The 14,886-nt window shown below is 38.3% G+C and overlaps 1 protein-coding gene across 1 annotated transcript; it reads right to left on the bottom strand.

Moving 5' to 3' along the window:
• Nucleotides 1-3,904: 3,904 nt before the first annotated feature.
• On the bottom strand, nt 3,905-7,408 carry LOC139711439 (uncharacterized). Its single transcript, XM_071623324.1, has 3 exons — nt 7,321-7,408; nt 5,783-7,030; nt 3,905-3,987 (listed from the first exon to the last, which is right to left on the bottom strand). Exons 1-3 carry the CDS (start codon nt 7,406-7,408, stop codon nt 3,905-3,907), a joined length of 1,419 nt encoding a protein of 472 aa, XP_071479425.1.
• Between the last annotated feature and the right edge of the window lie 7,478 nt (nt 7,409-14,886).

Below are 14,886 nucleotides of genomic sequence, written 5' to 3'. Positions count from 1 at the left end.
CCATATATGTATCATGTCACAAAGACGACAGCGCAAGTAAAATCAAAGTGATCAGTCGACCGTGACGTCACTATGACGTCATTATATGAAAACACATTTTCATGCATATCTCATTAATGGAATGGAATATTTCAATGAAATTTACGTCACATATATTTCAAGTCAAGTGAATTGTACTCATATTCTCAAAATTCATTTTTATCTCAAAAACGCGCGCGTACGCGCGCGTTGAAATATTTGTATGCTCAAATCGAGCTCAAAATTTTTTTGCACACGTTTCAGACCATTTGGAGCATTTTTTGAAAAATTGAAAAAATTGGACGGACGCGTACGCGCGCGCACATATTCGCATGCACAGCTCATATGCAATAGAAATTTTCAGTTTTTTCACACGGATCGAATGTCCAAAATGTCAAGGAATATTTCTACCAAGTTTCAAGTCGATCCGACTCAATATGACGTCATACGGGCCCGTCAAAATCAAAATTCCGCGCGTGCGTCAATGAGGATACACAGTGCAACTATGCCAAAAAACCGCCAATTTTAAATCGGATTTTACTCGTCAGGATGGACGGTGACCCCCCAATTTCTTGACATATTCTGAAAGCTGATGAGTTGTACATATCATTTCATGGGTTGGCTATGCTGACAAAATGATTAAAAGATATCAAATTTCTTAATAAAGTAAAAAAAGTTAATTTTCAAAATGACGTCATCAAATTTCAAGTTTACTCAAGCGTATCTCACTTATCCTTTGCCAATTTTCACCCAAATTTCAGTATGTTGTAGCTTATGAATTGTTCTTTCATAATTGTAGAAACATAATTTTGATTGGATGACGGCATCACCTCGTAAAAATGGATTGAAAGTAACCTTGTCAAATTTGACCAGTTTACGTGTAATCTCTATGGGAGTGCAGTTTTTATGGAAATGAAAATTGACATTCCTATCTTTATCGAGCACTAGCTCACTTATGCTTCGGTGAATTTCTCCCAGATTTTAATATATTGTAGCTGAGATTTTGGGCTATCGTAAGTGTGCCCTCCGTTTTTTCTAACGATGTCGGGATCATGTCAAAAATCTTACTTGAAATTAATGTTTATCTTCCATGTATTGAAATATTTCTTTCTTTTTGCAACTTTATGTGCAATAACCCAAGAAAAACATACCCTATCACCACATTATTTTGCACATGTTTAGTTCATATCACGAACATTATTTCATAAAATAACAACTACTTGATCGAACACCATCTTGGGTATGTAAATTAGGGTCAAAGGTCATAAGTGTTTCACCTTGTATCTTAGTGAATATATGTTGTATCTTTCCCATATTTTGCACACGCAAAGGCCATGTTACAAGGATCATTTCACAAAATAACCACTTTTTACTCAGATGCCATCTTGTCTGTGCAAATTGAGGTCAAAGGTCATATGTACTTCTTTTTGTATCTTCGTTATGACGTGTTATCTCTATGGGAGGGAATTTTCTTTAATGTGAAAATTGGCATGATTGTCTTTATCGAACACTAGCTTACTTACCCTTCGGTGAATTTCTCCCAGATTTTAATATGTTGTAGCTGAGACTTTGCGCTATCGTTTTGTTTCCTTCGTTTTTTCATACAATGTCGGGATTACGATGAAAAATTGGTTAAAATTAAAGCTTATCTTCTATGTATTGAGATATTTCTTTCTTTCTGCAACTTTCTTTGCAATAACTCAAGAAAAACACGCCTTATCACCCCCATATTTTGCACATGTTTAGTTCATGTCACGTACATTATTTCATAAAATAACAACTACTAGATCGGACAACATCTTGGGTATGTAAATTAGGGTCAAAGGTCATAAAGGTTTCATCTTGTATCTTAGTGAATACCTGTTCTATCTTTCCCATATTTTTCACACGTATAGACGATGTCGCGAGAAGCATTTCACAAAATAACCACTATTTCATCAGATGCAATCTTGGGAGTGCAAAGGTGGGTCAAAGGTCATATGTATTCATTGCTGTATCTTCGTTATTCAGTGTATACAGAATTTGGTACCAAAGATGGCAGATATGACTCCCTTTTCTAAATGAGAATGCAAACATCACACGGCCAATGTCTCTAAACACAGATGAAACTTGTATGGTCATGCCTATTGCGATCAGGACTCGAATCATTGATAAAAAAAAATCGGATCACCTTAATTTGTCAGTGATGACAAATTACAATCTCTAGTTTTTTTTTTTGTCTCTCTCTCTATAATACAAGGTACAAATAAATATGTAGAGAGACCGAGAGTAAGCCTACCACTCTTAGGAATCTATCACGTATAACATCCAGATCAAACACTTAACAACGAATGAAGTGGTTGTTGAAGAGCGTTGCATTTTGTGAACGATTCCACTCATGCAAAGAAATACTGCTCGTTTTAGCAACCAGAAATGCCCACGGAGGAATGGTCGCGCGAGGAGAGAATTGACAAACGTAGAGGTCCGGTCCATTTTCCGCGATGATACGACTACAATAATTGATAAACATGGTTTCGTTACAGGAGCACTCGGCAAATTTATAGTGCGCGGAAATATTGCGCGGATGTATCCGATAATTCAAACTGGCGTTGAGGTAGTCATTTAGATCCGAGCTGTTGAAGCGTTGAACTAAGTGCTTTTCCGCCGCATACCCTAAACCTACCAAAACGATAATCATAAATATCGAAATAAAAAATCCTGTCAGGCTAGTGGGTATCGGGAAGCGATCACCCCTATCTGCGTTAGACTCAGTATCTGATTGACCCGACTGCATAGTATAAACCTGTTGTTGCAACGAAATGGTCATACAAAATGAACGCCTCGCGAGAAAGAACCGCTCTTATATTTTAGTTTAAGCAATATCCGTAAGGCACGGTTTTTAAATCGTGCGTGATGATTCTCTTGTCATACAAAATTTTGTATCTCTTTTCAGAGGCTGTGGTCATTATCTTCTGACGCTTTGTATCGCGCGTAATTTGGTAGGGATTCTTCGTCGTAACGCAAGATAGTCCTGCGGCATCCCCGCTATTCATGCTAATCACCATACGTTTCATGACGTCATAATTAAGCGTTTGAGAATTACTGTAATTGAGAGTAATCCCTTTTACTTTGCAAGAGGTGGTTCCATCGCACAGTTTGTAGGCGTAGTTTTTGGGCCCTCCCGACACAAACGATTGGATGTACCGGCCATCCAACTCGTCGGTTAACTCTCCCAAGTAATCACCTAGTACGGGGGTGTATTCATCAAAGGCATCCATTTTCTCGACGTACACAACACTATCAGTATCATAATACAATACCCTCTCGCCCAACTTATCCAACTCATCAAAGAGTTTCAGACGCGCTTGCGCCGATGTAAAGGCCGCTATGACCAAGTTTGAGGTGGTGCTGTACTCAACAAAATCTTTTCTCTTGACAAAACGCACTTCTACGATGTGTTCGTTAATGAAATTGATGTCTTTGATTTCAAATTCGTCGTTGGTAATCATCTTGTACAAATCCCCAGCATCTGTGATCACTTTAATTTGGGGTAAATTTGCTCTCATTCCAAACCTCCCCCACAGAGAGTTAAGTAGCAGTTTACTCAACGATCTTAGCCCCTTGTTTTTTTCAACTTTATCAAATTCCAACTGAATTCCCTCGTGTTTCTTATACTCTTCTATGTACCTACGTTTGTCGCGCAAATTGACACACCACTCAGGCCAACCGGATGCTTCTTGCTTAAGTTTTAAGAAAGTGTCGATGTATGCGCTAAATAAGCCGTTGGTGCCTAAATCGCCCAATTCGTCGCAATTCAGGGATGGGTCAAATTTACTTTCTACGTTAAAATGCCAGACGGCTTCAATTGTCTGAATTTTATAGCCCTTTTCGATGGCTTTTTCGACTTCTAAAGTGACCCATGTGCTGTGTAGCGCTCTCTCTTGTTCAGTATGATGACATCGTTCCGTTTGCTGTAATTTGGCGCACGCGCTGCAGAGCGGAAACATCAGTTTCTTGTTCACTTTCAGGGGTAAAACGGGGTGAAAAAGATTTTGCGGAGGTAGTATCTTGCATTTGACCAAGCCGTAGTAATCGGATATATTATCCGAAAAGTTTTCTGTTATCACTTTGGGATGCCCAACTGGGTAAGACCCATATTTATTAATGAACGGATACAACGACGTGAAGTCTACGTATTTGATTCGTTCACCTTCTTCACATTCGTGAAAAAGGCGAGTGGCATTCGTGCGACCGCCGTAAAAGGCCTCCCTCGGATCTAAATCGTGGGTTGGCGTTCCTATCGATAATGACGGTGGCAAGGTTGTTTTCATAGTTTTCCACTCGTGTTCCCACATCGTAATGTACGTAAAATCAGGCAGCAGAGACTCTATGTATTTTTTCTTGGCCAACGTTTCCAAATACAACTCTATCATTAATCTGTTTTCTCTCCTTGTGTTCAACGTCTTGGGATCGTAGCAAACGGGGCAACCGTGATAAAAACATCCGTTGTATTCAAAAATAATCTTTTTTTCCTTGCAATACCCATCGACTTTATACTTCCCAATTCTCATCTCACCTTGGTTTCGCGCATGCCTAATATGTATGTTTTCCGTTTTCTCGACATACTGAAGCCACTCCATGGCGCTTCGCGACTGAATATCTCGTGGCCGATAACCCTCGGGCGGGAGCAAACCTATGGTGTTTTTAGGCATGAAATTGCGTCTATACACCAAATGACAAGCAGCAGCTATCGTAAAGCATTTGGTAAAGGGGTCTACTCCAATATCGTCCAAATCTCTCCTAGTAATGTCAATAAATAACGATCTAAATTGCATGCAACAGCGACGCAAGATATCTACATCACTGAGACAATAAGAGTAGATCTCATCTTCCATGACAAACTGCTTGCCGGAAGCAACCTCACTATCGTACCAAGCCAAAAAATCTGACCGGGCTTTGCTACTCATGCCTTTTGGATTATACATTTCTTTCGGGGGTAGTGGACCTACGTATTTCTCGTTTTCTTTCGTGTTAAAGAAATGCGGAAAATACCCCTTCTTCAGTTCTGACAGACCGAATGTGTTTGGCATAGCTGCCAAAGGCATCGGCAAAAAATTGAGAGAGTCGATAAAACGAATCTTATTAAAACATACATAGAGCGACATGATCTTTCCGCCGGTGAGAATGAGATTGGGCACTATGCAGTTTTCATACAGATACTTCTGAATAAATATCCCGTCGTAGCTTTTGAAATTGTGCGCTATGACCGTAGAATTCTCGTTCGATTTATCCCCAAATACCCACTTGCAAAACTCGTCACTCACGTTGTCCCCTTTGAACACCTTTTGCTTTTCATCCCCGCAAATTTTACACTTCTTCTCAAAAGTATAGTCGCAACACTCGCTGCATGACTTTTGCGCGATGCAATAATTTGGTACGTGTTCGCCAGTGTTTTGAGTACATTCAAAGTCAAAAAATATAAACTTGCTCGGACCGGCTGCATCTTTCAGTTTACCATTCTTATCGTAAACGGCAGCAATGGTGGACTTTTTCATGTAGCATTGATGATCGAGCCAGTCGAATTCGTTACAACGCCAACAAAAAATCTCACCACAGACATGTCTCCTTTTGTGCTTTTCTAGTAACGCTGCGCTGCATACGGTATCGCATTCCCTACATTTATACGTGTTTCCACAAACGTCGTTTTCGAAATGATTTTTCAAACATGTGTCATTTTTGAAATTTCGGTTACATCTCTCGCAATGTACGTAACAATCATTTCGACCGTTCGACGGACATTCATGACTCTTACATAAACTGCACGTAAATTCACACTTGTGCGATAGCTTCCTGTTATACCCGACCATGCATATTGTACAAAAATAAGCCTTATTCATAAATGCGTTCATTTTGGTGATTAAATCATAATGCTCGTCATGACTATACAAAAATATCGTATGTTCACGATCTTCTGGGCCCGCGTAAATTATATGGTTGAGGTGTTCTTTCGACACAACTACTACCCGATAATTGTGCATTTGCGGTGTACTTTCAAATTGTTTGATTTCCTCTATACCGCAAGGCCCAATCGGAACGCCAGCTGCCGCATGCAGCTTATGAGCATAAACCTCTTGTTTACCGTAACTCATTCTGATAGAGTTCCAGTTTGGATCTCTCTCTATGCGTGCTATCCCCGTCACTATAGCGCGTGCGCAGCATATCTTTTCATTACTCCGGTCTATGATTTGAATAATACACCTCTTTTTAATCAACCTCTGCGCTGTTTCCAAGTATCTCTTGGCACGACCACCTCCTTCGGGCATTTCCATATGTAATACATTTAGGGCCACGTTTTCATCGAGTGAAATTTCTTCATTCGACTGTAACACTGCTTCTATGCGAGCTGCCAACATATCGTGATCAAGCTGGTCCCGCCTGACAAAAGGTAACTGAACTGGCCTTTCTAATTGCGGCGCATTAAATACAATGCGTACCATATCCCTTTCCCTCACCCCAACTAACAACTCGTCCACTATATTACCAAACATATCCCTAACCCTCGGAATCATTTCAATCATGGGACCGAATTGATTCACGGAATTAAATGATACGGTGTAATCGGTTAAATTTGCATTATACTTTTTCACCCTCCGATGACTGACCTTACTCACATGATAAAAATTTTGACTTTCTTCCGACACATTACCGATATCTTGCTGATTAGGTGTATGAGTTATCGCTCTCACTGATAAATCTTCCTTGTCGGTGACAGGGACCCACCTCTCACCTCCTCCTCCCATCATATTATGTAGATGACCTCTCGATGTACTAGGTATATCTTGCGATGTACTCGGCATATCTAATGATGTTGCTGCGCTGAAACCTCGCGATGTGCTAGGAATGTCCCGCGATGTTGCTGCGCCGGATCCCCGAGATGTACCGGAAATATCCTCCACCCGCTGCTGCTGCTGCTGCTGCTGAGCTCTTTCTACATCTGCTCCCGCTCCATCATACAGAGATGCGCCAAAAAGATCTACAATTATAAATGAATAAATTGATAAATAATCATATTAGTTTATCCCCTATATAACATACTTTCAGTTTTAACGTAGTATAGCACCACATTCAGGACCTCATCATTTACACACACACACACACACACACACACACACACACACAAAAAAAAAACAACAACAACAACAACTATAATAGAACTGTTTTCATTACATACTACACCATTCATCAACATAACCTAATAATCTTCTCAATATCACATGTAATAATAATTGAAAAAATATATTCATAAAACTACGATAAACTCACCCTCCACTTCAAAATCTGCAATGTTGTCCTCTGTATCATCACCAGCATTCTCCTCATTCTCAGGAACTGACAACAATATTGTCGTCATTCTCTCAAACAACAATACATGCTGTTCGGTTGTTAAATAATCGTTCAACACTTCTCGAAGTACACTCAATCCTTCCAATGTAGTACAAGCGTTAAGCGCTTTCACTAATTCAGCCGTTGATATCATGATGTCAAAACAAAGCCTCCAAACACCATGATCTGCTAAATATCTGATCGCAGCTGTCTGCTAGCACCAATGAAAACTCCAATTCTCGCTGTCAAAATTATTGCGTCTATCCAGCATCAACGCATGTAGCTCCGATACTTTCTCCCTCCTCGCTGTCAAGTTATTTATACACTTTCTACCACAGCTTTACCCCACCATCATAATTAATCCCAATCTTTGAACGTAACTACCATCATTCTTCACATATTTCCTTGCTCCAAAAAAATCACACCAGTCGATGCTCTCCAACCTTTCACACAACACGTTATAAATCATGTGAACAAGTCTGTCAAACTTCAACTTGACCCATAAAATACCACCATAATTTCACCATTTACCAACATTCACTACCATCAACTCTTTCTCATACACCTGACACGTAACTCCACTACCCTTATATTTTCATATCGCACCCCATTCATACCCTCATCTCTTTTTACGACTTCCCCCCAGAGCAAGGGATTAAGCCCCCAACTCTATCTATACGCCACTCTATCTATATACCAATACCTATTCTTCTGACCAGTGTATTCTCCAGACGTGTGAGGATCCAGAAGTATACATGAAGACCAACCATCACGTCAAGGTCCAGGACCCAAACAAACTAACAAGAGCAGGTAAAAGTGAGGCAGATCTACATGAGTACAATGAGTAGGACCAAGAAGAGAGTCATATTCTCTCTGACTCCCAAGTTGCATTGATTGATGACATAATTGGTCCTCAACCAGAGCGAATTCACATTATCAACATGGCCAGTGCTTCTCGCAATACAACCACAAGTATGCAAATGCATCCCCTGGTCAACATAACCATTAATTACAATAACTTCCAATAGAGATGGAAGTCTGTTTATTTTGTAAATAGACTGGTGTTCGAATTGACATTTTTACAGACTTAGAGTTCTTTGTGTTACTAGACTTGTTTCAAGAACAGGAGAGTTGTTTTTGCCTAGTTCCTAAAAATTTTTAGGAAGGGTATCAAGGATAGCAAGGTAGTATTTATGTGAGGTCACTGAATGGCTTTATGTTTTTATGAGTGGATAAGGTTGTGCTGATTGAAGGTATTGTTTGTCAATGGAAATAATTATTGGAATGATCTTTAAATGATCATATTGATTTTTGATGGATGTAATTTTTGGTCAGTTGTGTTATAAAATATTCTGTTATTTGGGAGTTTTGTAGTAGGGCTTGAAGTGTAAAGTTTATTGCTATGAGATCTGGCTGTGGATAGATTCATTACAGCTGCTGTTCATTTTTGTATATTTGACAGTGCCCGACATTATTGTCCTGATTGAAATGTTCACCGGTATGTTGGTAGTTTGTTTGTAACCAGGCTTGTTTGTAATTAGGTGATCCGAGTATCCTCTCGGATCACCTATTGTATCTGTACTGAATCTTAATCTTTCTTCTTTATTTCTTTCTCCTCAAATGTTGTGCAGCGGTTGACTCAAAAAGTCTCTCACCTATCACTTTTAAACTTATACCATATATGTGTCACGTCATAAGGACGACAGATCTAGTGTATCATTGTGATCAGTCAACCATGACGTCACTATGACGTCACCTGAAATCACGTTCACATTCGTATCTCATTAATGGAATGGAATTTCTCAATGAAATTTACATGTCATATAGTTCGAGTCAAGTTCTATCGATATATCTCATAAAATTTGATCACGATCCTGGTAAACGAGCGCGTACGCGCGCGTTGAAATTTTATCATGCTCCAATCGAGCTCAAAATTGTTTAGCACACGTTTCAGGTCATTTGGAGTATTTCAGAAAAAATCGACGGACGCGTACGCGCGCGCGCATATACGCACGCACAGCTCATATGCAATAGAAATTTCCCGTTTTTTCACACGGATCGGATGTCTTAAATGTCAACGAATATTTCTATCAAGTTTCAAGTCAATCCGACTCAATATGACGTCATACAGGCCCGTCAAAGTTGAAAGTCCGCGCGCGCGTCAATGGCGATATACAGTGCAACTATGCCAAAAAACCGCAAATTTTAAATGCGATTTTACTCGTCAGGATGGACGGTGACCCCCCCCCCCCATTTTCTTTACATATTTTGAAAGCTGATGAGTTGTACATATCATTTCATGGGGTGGCAATGCTGGCAAAATGATTAAAAGATATCAAATTTCTTAATAAAGTAACAAAAGTAAATTTTCAAAATGACGTCATCAAATTTCAAGTTCACTCGAGCGTATGTCACTTATCCTTTGCCGATTTTCACTCACATTTCAGCATGTTGTAGCTTATTAAATAGTTTTTCATTAATGTGATAACACCATTTTGATTGGATGACGGCATCACCTCGTTAAAATGGATTGAAAGTAACCTTGTCAAATTTGACCAGTTTACGTGTTATCTCTATGGGAGTGCAGTTTTTCTGGAAATGAAAATTGACATGACTATCTTTATCGAGCACTAGCTCACTTATGCTTCGGTGAATTTCTCCCAGATTTTAATATGTTGTAGGTGAGACTTTGGGCTATCGTATATGTTCCCTTCGTTTTTTCATACGATGTCGGGATCACGTCAAAAAACTTGAATGAATTTAAAGCTTATCTTCGATGTATTTTCATATTTCTTTCTTTCTGCAACTTTCTTTGCAATAACTCAAGTAAAACAGCCCCTATCACCCCCATATTTTGCACATGTTTAGTTCATGTCACGTAAATTATTTCATAAAATAACAACTACTTGATAGGACGCCATCTTGGGTATGTAAATTAGGGTCAAAGGTCATGAATGTTTCATCCTGTATCTTGGTAAATACATGTCCTATCTTTCCCATATTTTGCACACGTAAAGACCATGTTACAAGGATCATTTCACAAAATAATCACTTTTTGCTCAGATGCCATCTTGTCTGTGCAAAGTGGGGTCAAAGGTCATATGTACTTCTTTCTTTATCTTCGTTATGACGTGTTATCTCTATGGGTGGGAATTTTTCTAGATGTGAAAATTGACATGATTGTCTTTATCGAGCAGTAGCTCACTTACCCTTCGGTGATTTTCTCCCATATTTTTATATGTTGTAGCTGAGACTTTGCGCTATCGTTTGAGTGTCCTCCATTATTTCATGTGATGTCAGGATCACGTTAAAAATTTTGGCTGCAATTAAAGCTTATCTTCGATGTATAATATCGAGATATTTCTTTCTTTCTACAACTTTCTTTGCAATAACTCAAATAAAACTGCCCCTATCACCCCCCATATTTTGCACATGTTTAGTTCATGTCACGTACATTATTTCATAAAATAACAACTACTTGATCGGACACCATCTTGGGTATGTAAATTAGGGTCAAAGGTCATAAATGTTTCATCCTGTATCTTGGTGAATATCTGTCCTATCTTTCCCATATTTTGCACACGTATAGATGATGTCGCAAGAATCATTTCACAAAATAACCACTTTTTCCTCACATGCCATCTTGGGAGTGTAAAGGTGGGTCAAAGGTCATATGTATTTGTTGCTGTATCTTCGTTATCTAGTGTATACAGAATTTGGTACCAAAGATGGCAGATATGACTCCCTTTTCTAAATGAGAATCCAAACATCACACGGTCAATGTCTCTAAAAAAAGATGAAACCTGTAAGGTCATGCCTTTTACGATCAGGACTCGAATCATTGATTAAAAAAAATCGAATCACCTTAATTTTTCAGTAATGACAAATTACAATCTCTAGTTCACATTTTGAAACAGGTTTATTATAGCTGCGGTTCATTTTTTTTTAATATTTGGCAGTGTTTGATATCATACAGTGCTTATATAGCGCTTTAAGGAGAGGGATATTTATATAATATTGACTGGCCCTGAGGGAGATACCAGAAAATATTGCCCAAACTGAAAGCATATTGCCCGAGTCGAAGACGAGGGCAATATGTTTTCAGTGCGGGCAATATTTATCTGGTACCTCCCGAAAGAAAGGCCAGTCAATATCATAATTATTACCTATCCCCTAGGTAAATTAAGAAAATATGTGAATACGGCAATACACAATGATACAGATCAAGCCACATTTGACTACCTGTAGACCATCAACATGTTGAATAATTGCAAAATTGTTCGTCAATGTATATCATTCAACTCCAACTTCAGAGACACATAATATGTAGTTGTAACAGGCAAACTTCAAACATCTGAACGCTCTTACACTTTATTTTTACTTCTCTGTTTAAAGTTGGAGAGTTGTAAAACTAATGGTCACTGTGCAATCACTGAGCACAAATGGACTAGTCATTGTTTGACGCCCAGTGCTGCTGTTAGTGGTCGACCTTGTATGAGTTGATTTATCAGCGTTCTTCTGCGGTGCGTGTAACTGACACCCTGGACGTCCTGGAATGTTTTCTTTTTGTGGTCAATCGGAATGTTTACGTTTAAAGTATGGAGGTGGTGAGAGATTCTACTCTTTCTCTACCCACCTCCCTGTTTTACAGTGCACTCCTATTATAACGACCACGGTTATAACAAAATTCTGGTTTTTAACGAAGTAAAAATTTGAGCTGCAATGTCATCCACTATATGTATTTCTATTGTTTATTTGTTCAGTTATAAAAACATTCCGATCTAAAGAAAGAAAACTGCCGGTCCCGAGGATTTCGTTATAACAGGAGTCCACTGTATATGTAAAACCCCCGGATGCTCGTGATATGCTCTAATGTCGCCTGCTGAACTCCCGACCCTGCAAAATACCAACTGTAATTACCTCGCAAAACTACCTCGTATAGGTAATAATATTGATTATTGATAATAGTGTTTTGATGAAATGTTTATTGGTAGGTGTTTATGTTGGTTTTGTTTGTAACTCACAGTTGTATAGCTGCTGTTCATATTCTGTATATTTGGCAGTGTCTGACAATATTGCTCTGATTAAAATGTTTACCGGTATGATGTTGGTAGTTTTTGTTTGTTGCTCATAGATTCTTTTTTTTTTAAATTCCTTGTTTCATCTTGATATAAGTGCTCCAGGGAACAGGATTATGGGCCAGGGACAAATTTCACATTCCTCTCTCCTCCTCCTCTCTCTCTCTGTCTGTCTGTATCTCTCTCCCTCTCTCTCTCTTTCTCTATCTCCTTCCTTGGTGTGGGTTATGGAGCAAAGGGTTTTGGGTATATATTGTCAGTATAAATGTTGAAATAGTATTATATATATGTTTGAAGGGATTTGATGTATTTATTTAACCTTATAATAGGGAATATTAGAGGGTTTATCTAGTTATGTTATGTTTGAAATTACTAGTTGTTATGCTAACTGAGACTTATGATAGTTATTTGTGTGTGTGTGTGTGTGTGAGTGTGTGTGTTATTTTGAATTTTCTGATATAAGTTTTGTTTGTAGTATTATGTTATTATTTTGTAAATGTAGAATTGGGGGCTGAGAAGGGTTGAAGTAGTTTGATTTATATAGGGTTATAAAGAATTGATATATTGTATATGTATTGTGTAATAGATTTGTAGGGTGTTGTTTGTTTTCATTGTGCTTATCATAGACGTAATTATGTAATTGTGATGTAAACTATGTGAACTGTTACGATCATTTTGTTGCAATGTAATTCCAGTGGAAGCCAAATTTCTATGTCTGACATAGACCAATAAAGAATGAATGAATGAATGAATGAATGATCTAAGTTTCCTTTGAAATGTACATCAAAATACATAGATCACTGTTTTATCTGGGAATGAAGTGGATTAACTTGTACTGAAGAGTGTGCCATACCCCATGTCAGGATCAAGTACAGTAGGAGACCATACAACACTCAGAGACAGAAAGGGTAAGTGAAAATATTCGTTGCTAAAATCCTCTGTAGGATTATAATGATAATATTGGGTGTCCTATTTTCGGTCAATAGAAGGAAATATTGGACTCGCTATTAAAGCAAAATATTGGACTCGTCTTCGACTCGTTCAATATTTATGCATAGCTCCTCCAACATTTCCCTGTATTAACCTCAAGGCCATTGATCCATTATTATATAAATGGTTAAAGGAACCTATATATGTAAAGCAACAACAATTACAAAGTAGGAAGACTACCTCCGACACCTTTGCGCTGAGAATGACATCATGTCTCACTCTATAGGGACTTGTTATATTTATTTAGTCCGAAAATACCTGCCGACCTGTCATACTTTGTGGAGAGAAGATGTGTGGATATATTACCTGTGAGAGTTGTTTCGACTGCATTCGTGGCCAAGTGGATATTGCTACATTGAAGCTGTGACTTGCTGGATAACTACTTGCTGGATTATCAGTCGCACATTGACTGGACGAGGTCGACGTGACGTCTTGATTTTACACGTATTGCCGTGGCTCATTGAGGATCATGTCCGGACATTAGCTGGGGATTATCTAGATTTTACAATCACTATAAATTTTATATAAACAGTGCACTTTCGCTATAACAAACACTACCTCGATAACGAGGACTTTGCTATATATACATAGATGAATAAATTAATATATATATATATATATATATATATACATGTGTGTGCGTGTGTGTGTATGTCAGTGCATGAATCTATCTATCATTGGTAGTGAACCGCCTCAACATTAAGTCAGCGGTTTTTTTTTTTGGGACGATAATTCTCAGTGTAATTCTGGTATGTGTAACAGTATAGGCAGGCCTACACCTTTTTATCAGATTCTCACTGGTACTCTGTTAAGGGTAATATCATTTCCTCTGCTTTCTGAGAGAAGTAAATCAAGTTCTCCTTAATAATGATAGAAGAGTGAAATTACGTTGAAATTTCTTTCTAGTTTCTTTATATCGTTGTCCATACATGACGTCAGGAACTGTTTTCTTCTCCAACAATGACGACAACGAAACTTAAAAAATCCATAACTTTGGAATAGATAGCCTGATTTCCCTCACATTCTCAGCGATGTGTTGTGCTGTAATCGCTGCTTTCACACAATCTACATTTAAATTTTGCCTTACTTTAACTGAGGTACAACATCACTTTGCTTCTGTGAGACCGAGAGCCCTTGATTATCAAGCTTGATGTCAAAAACTTTCGCTTACAAAATGAAGACATCGTGAACTTTTTTTGTTTTGTTTTGGGAAAATTTTATTGAGAGACTGTAATATGCTCATCATAATATATGTTATAACATTCTGAAATGATTACATGCATGATTTCATGTTAAAAGCTGAGTCAGGAGGCTGGAAAATTCACTCTTTCCTATGTCAGACTGACAGACTGCATATCAAGCAGTAGCCAGTTTAGTACTTCATCAAGCATATCAAATCTCATATATACATATAGTATATATGTATAACGCATAGATA

Source organism: Diadema antillarum, unplaced genomic scaffold (assembly GCF_040938485.1).
Source record: "Diadema antillarum isolate AM-2024a unplaced genomic scaffold, OU_Dant_1.0 scf00000040, whole genome shotgun sequence".
Classification (NCBI taxonomy): Eukaryota; Metazoa; Echinodermata; class Echinoidea; order Diadematoida; family Diadematidae; genus Diadema; species Diadema antillarum.
The sequence above is the reverse complement of the archived record's forward strand: the minus strand, read 5'-3'. Positions and strand labels throughout refer to the sequence as shown.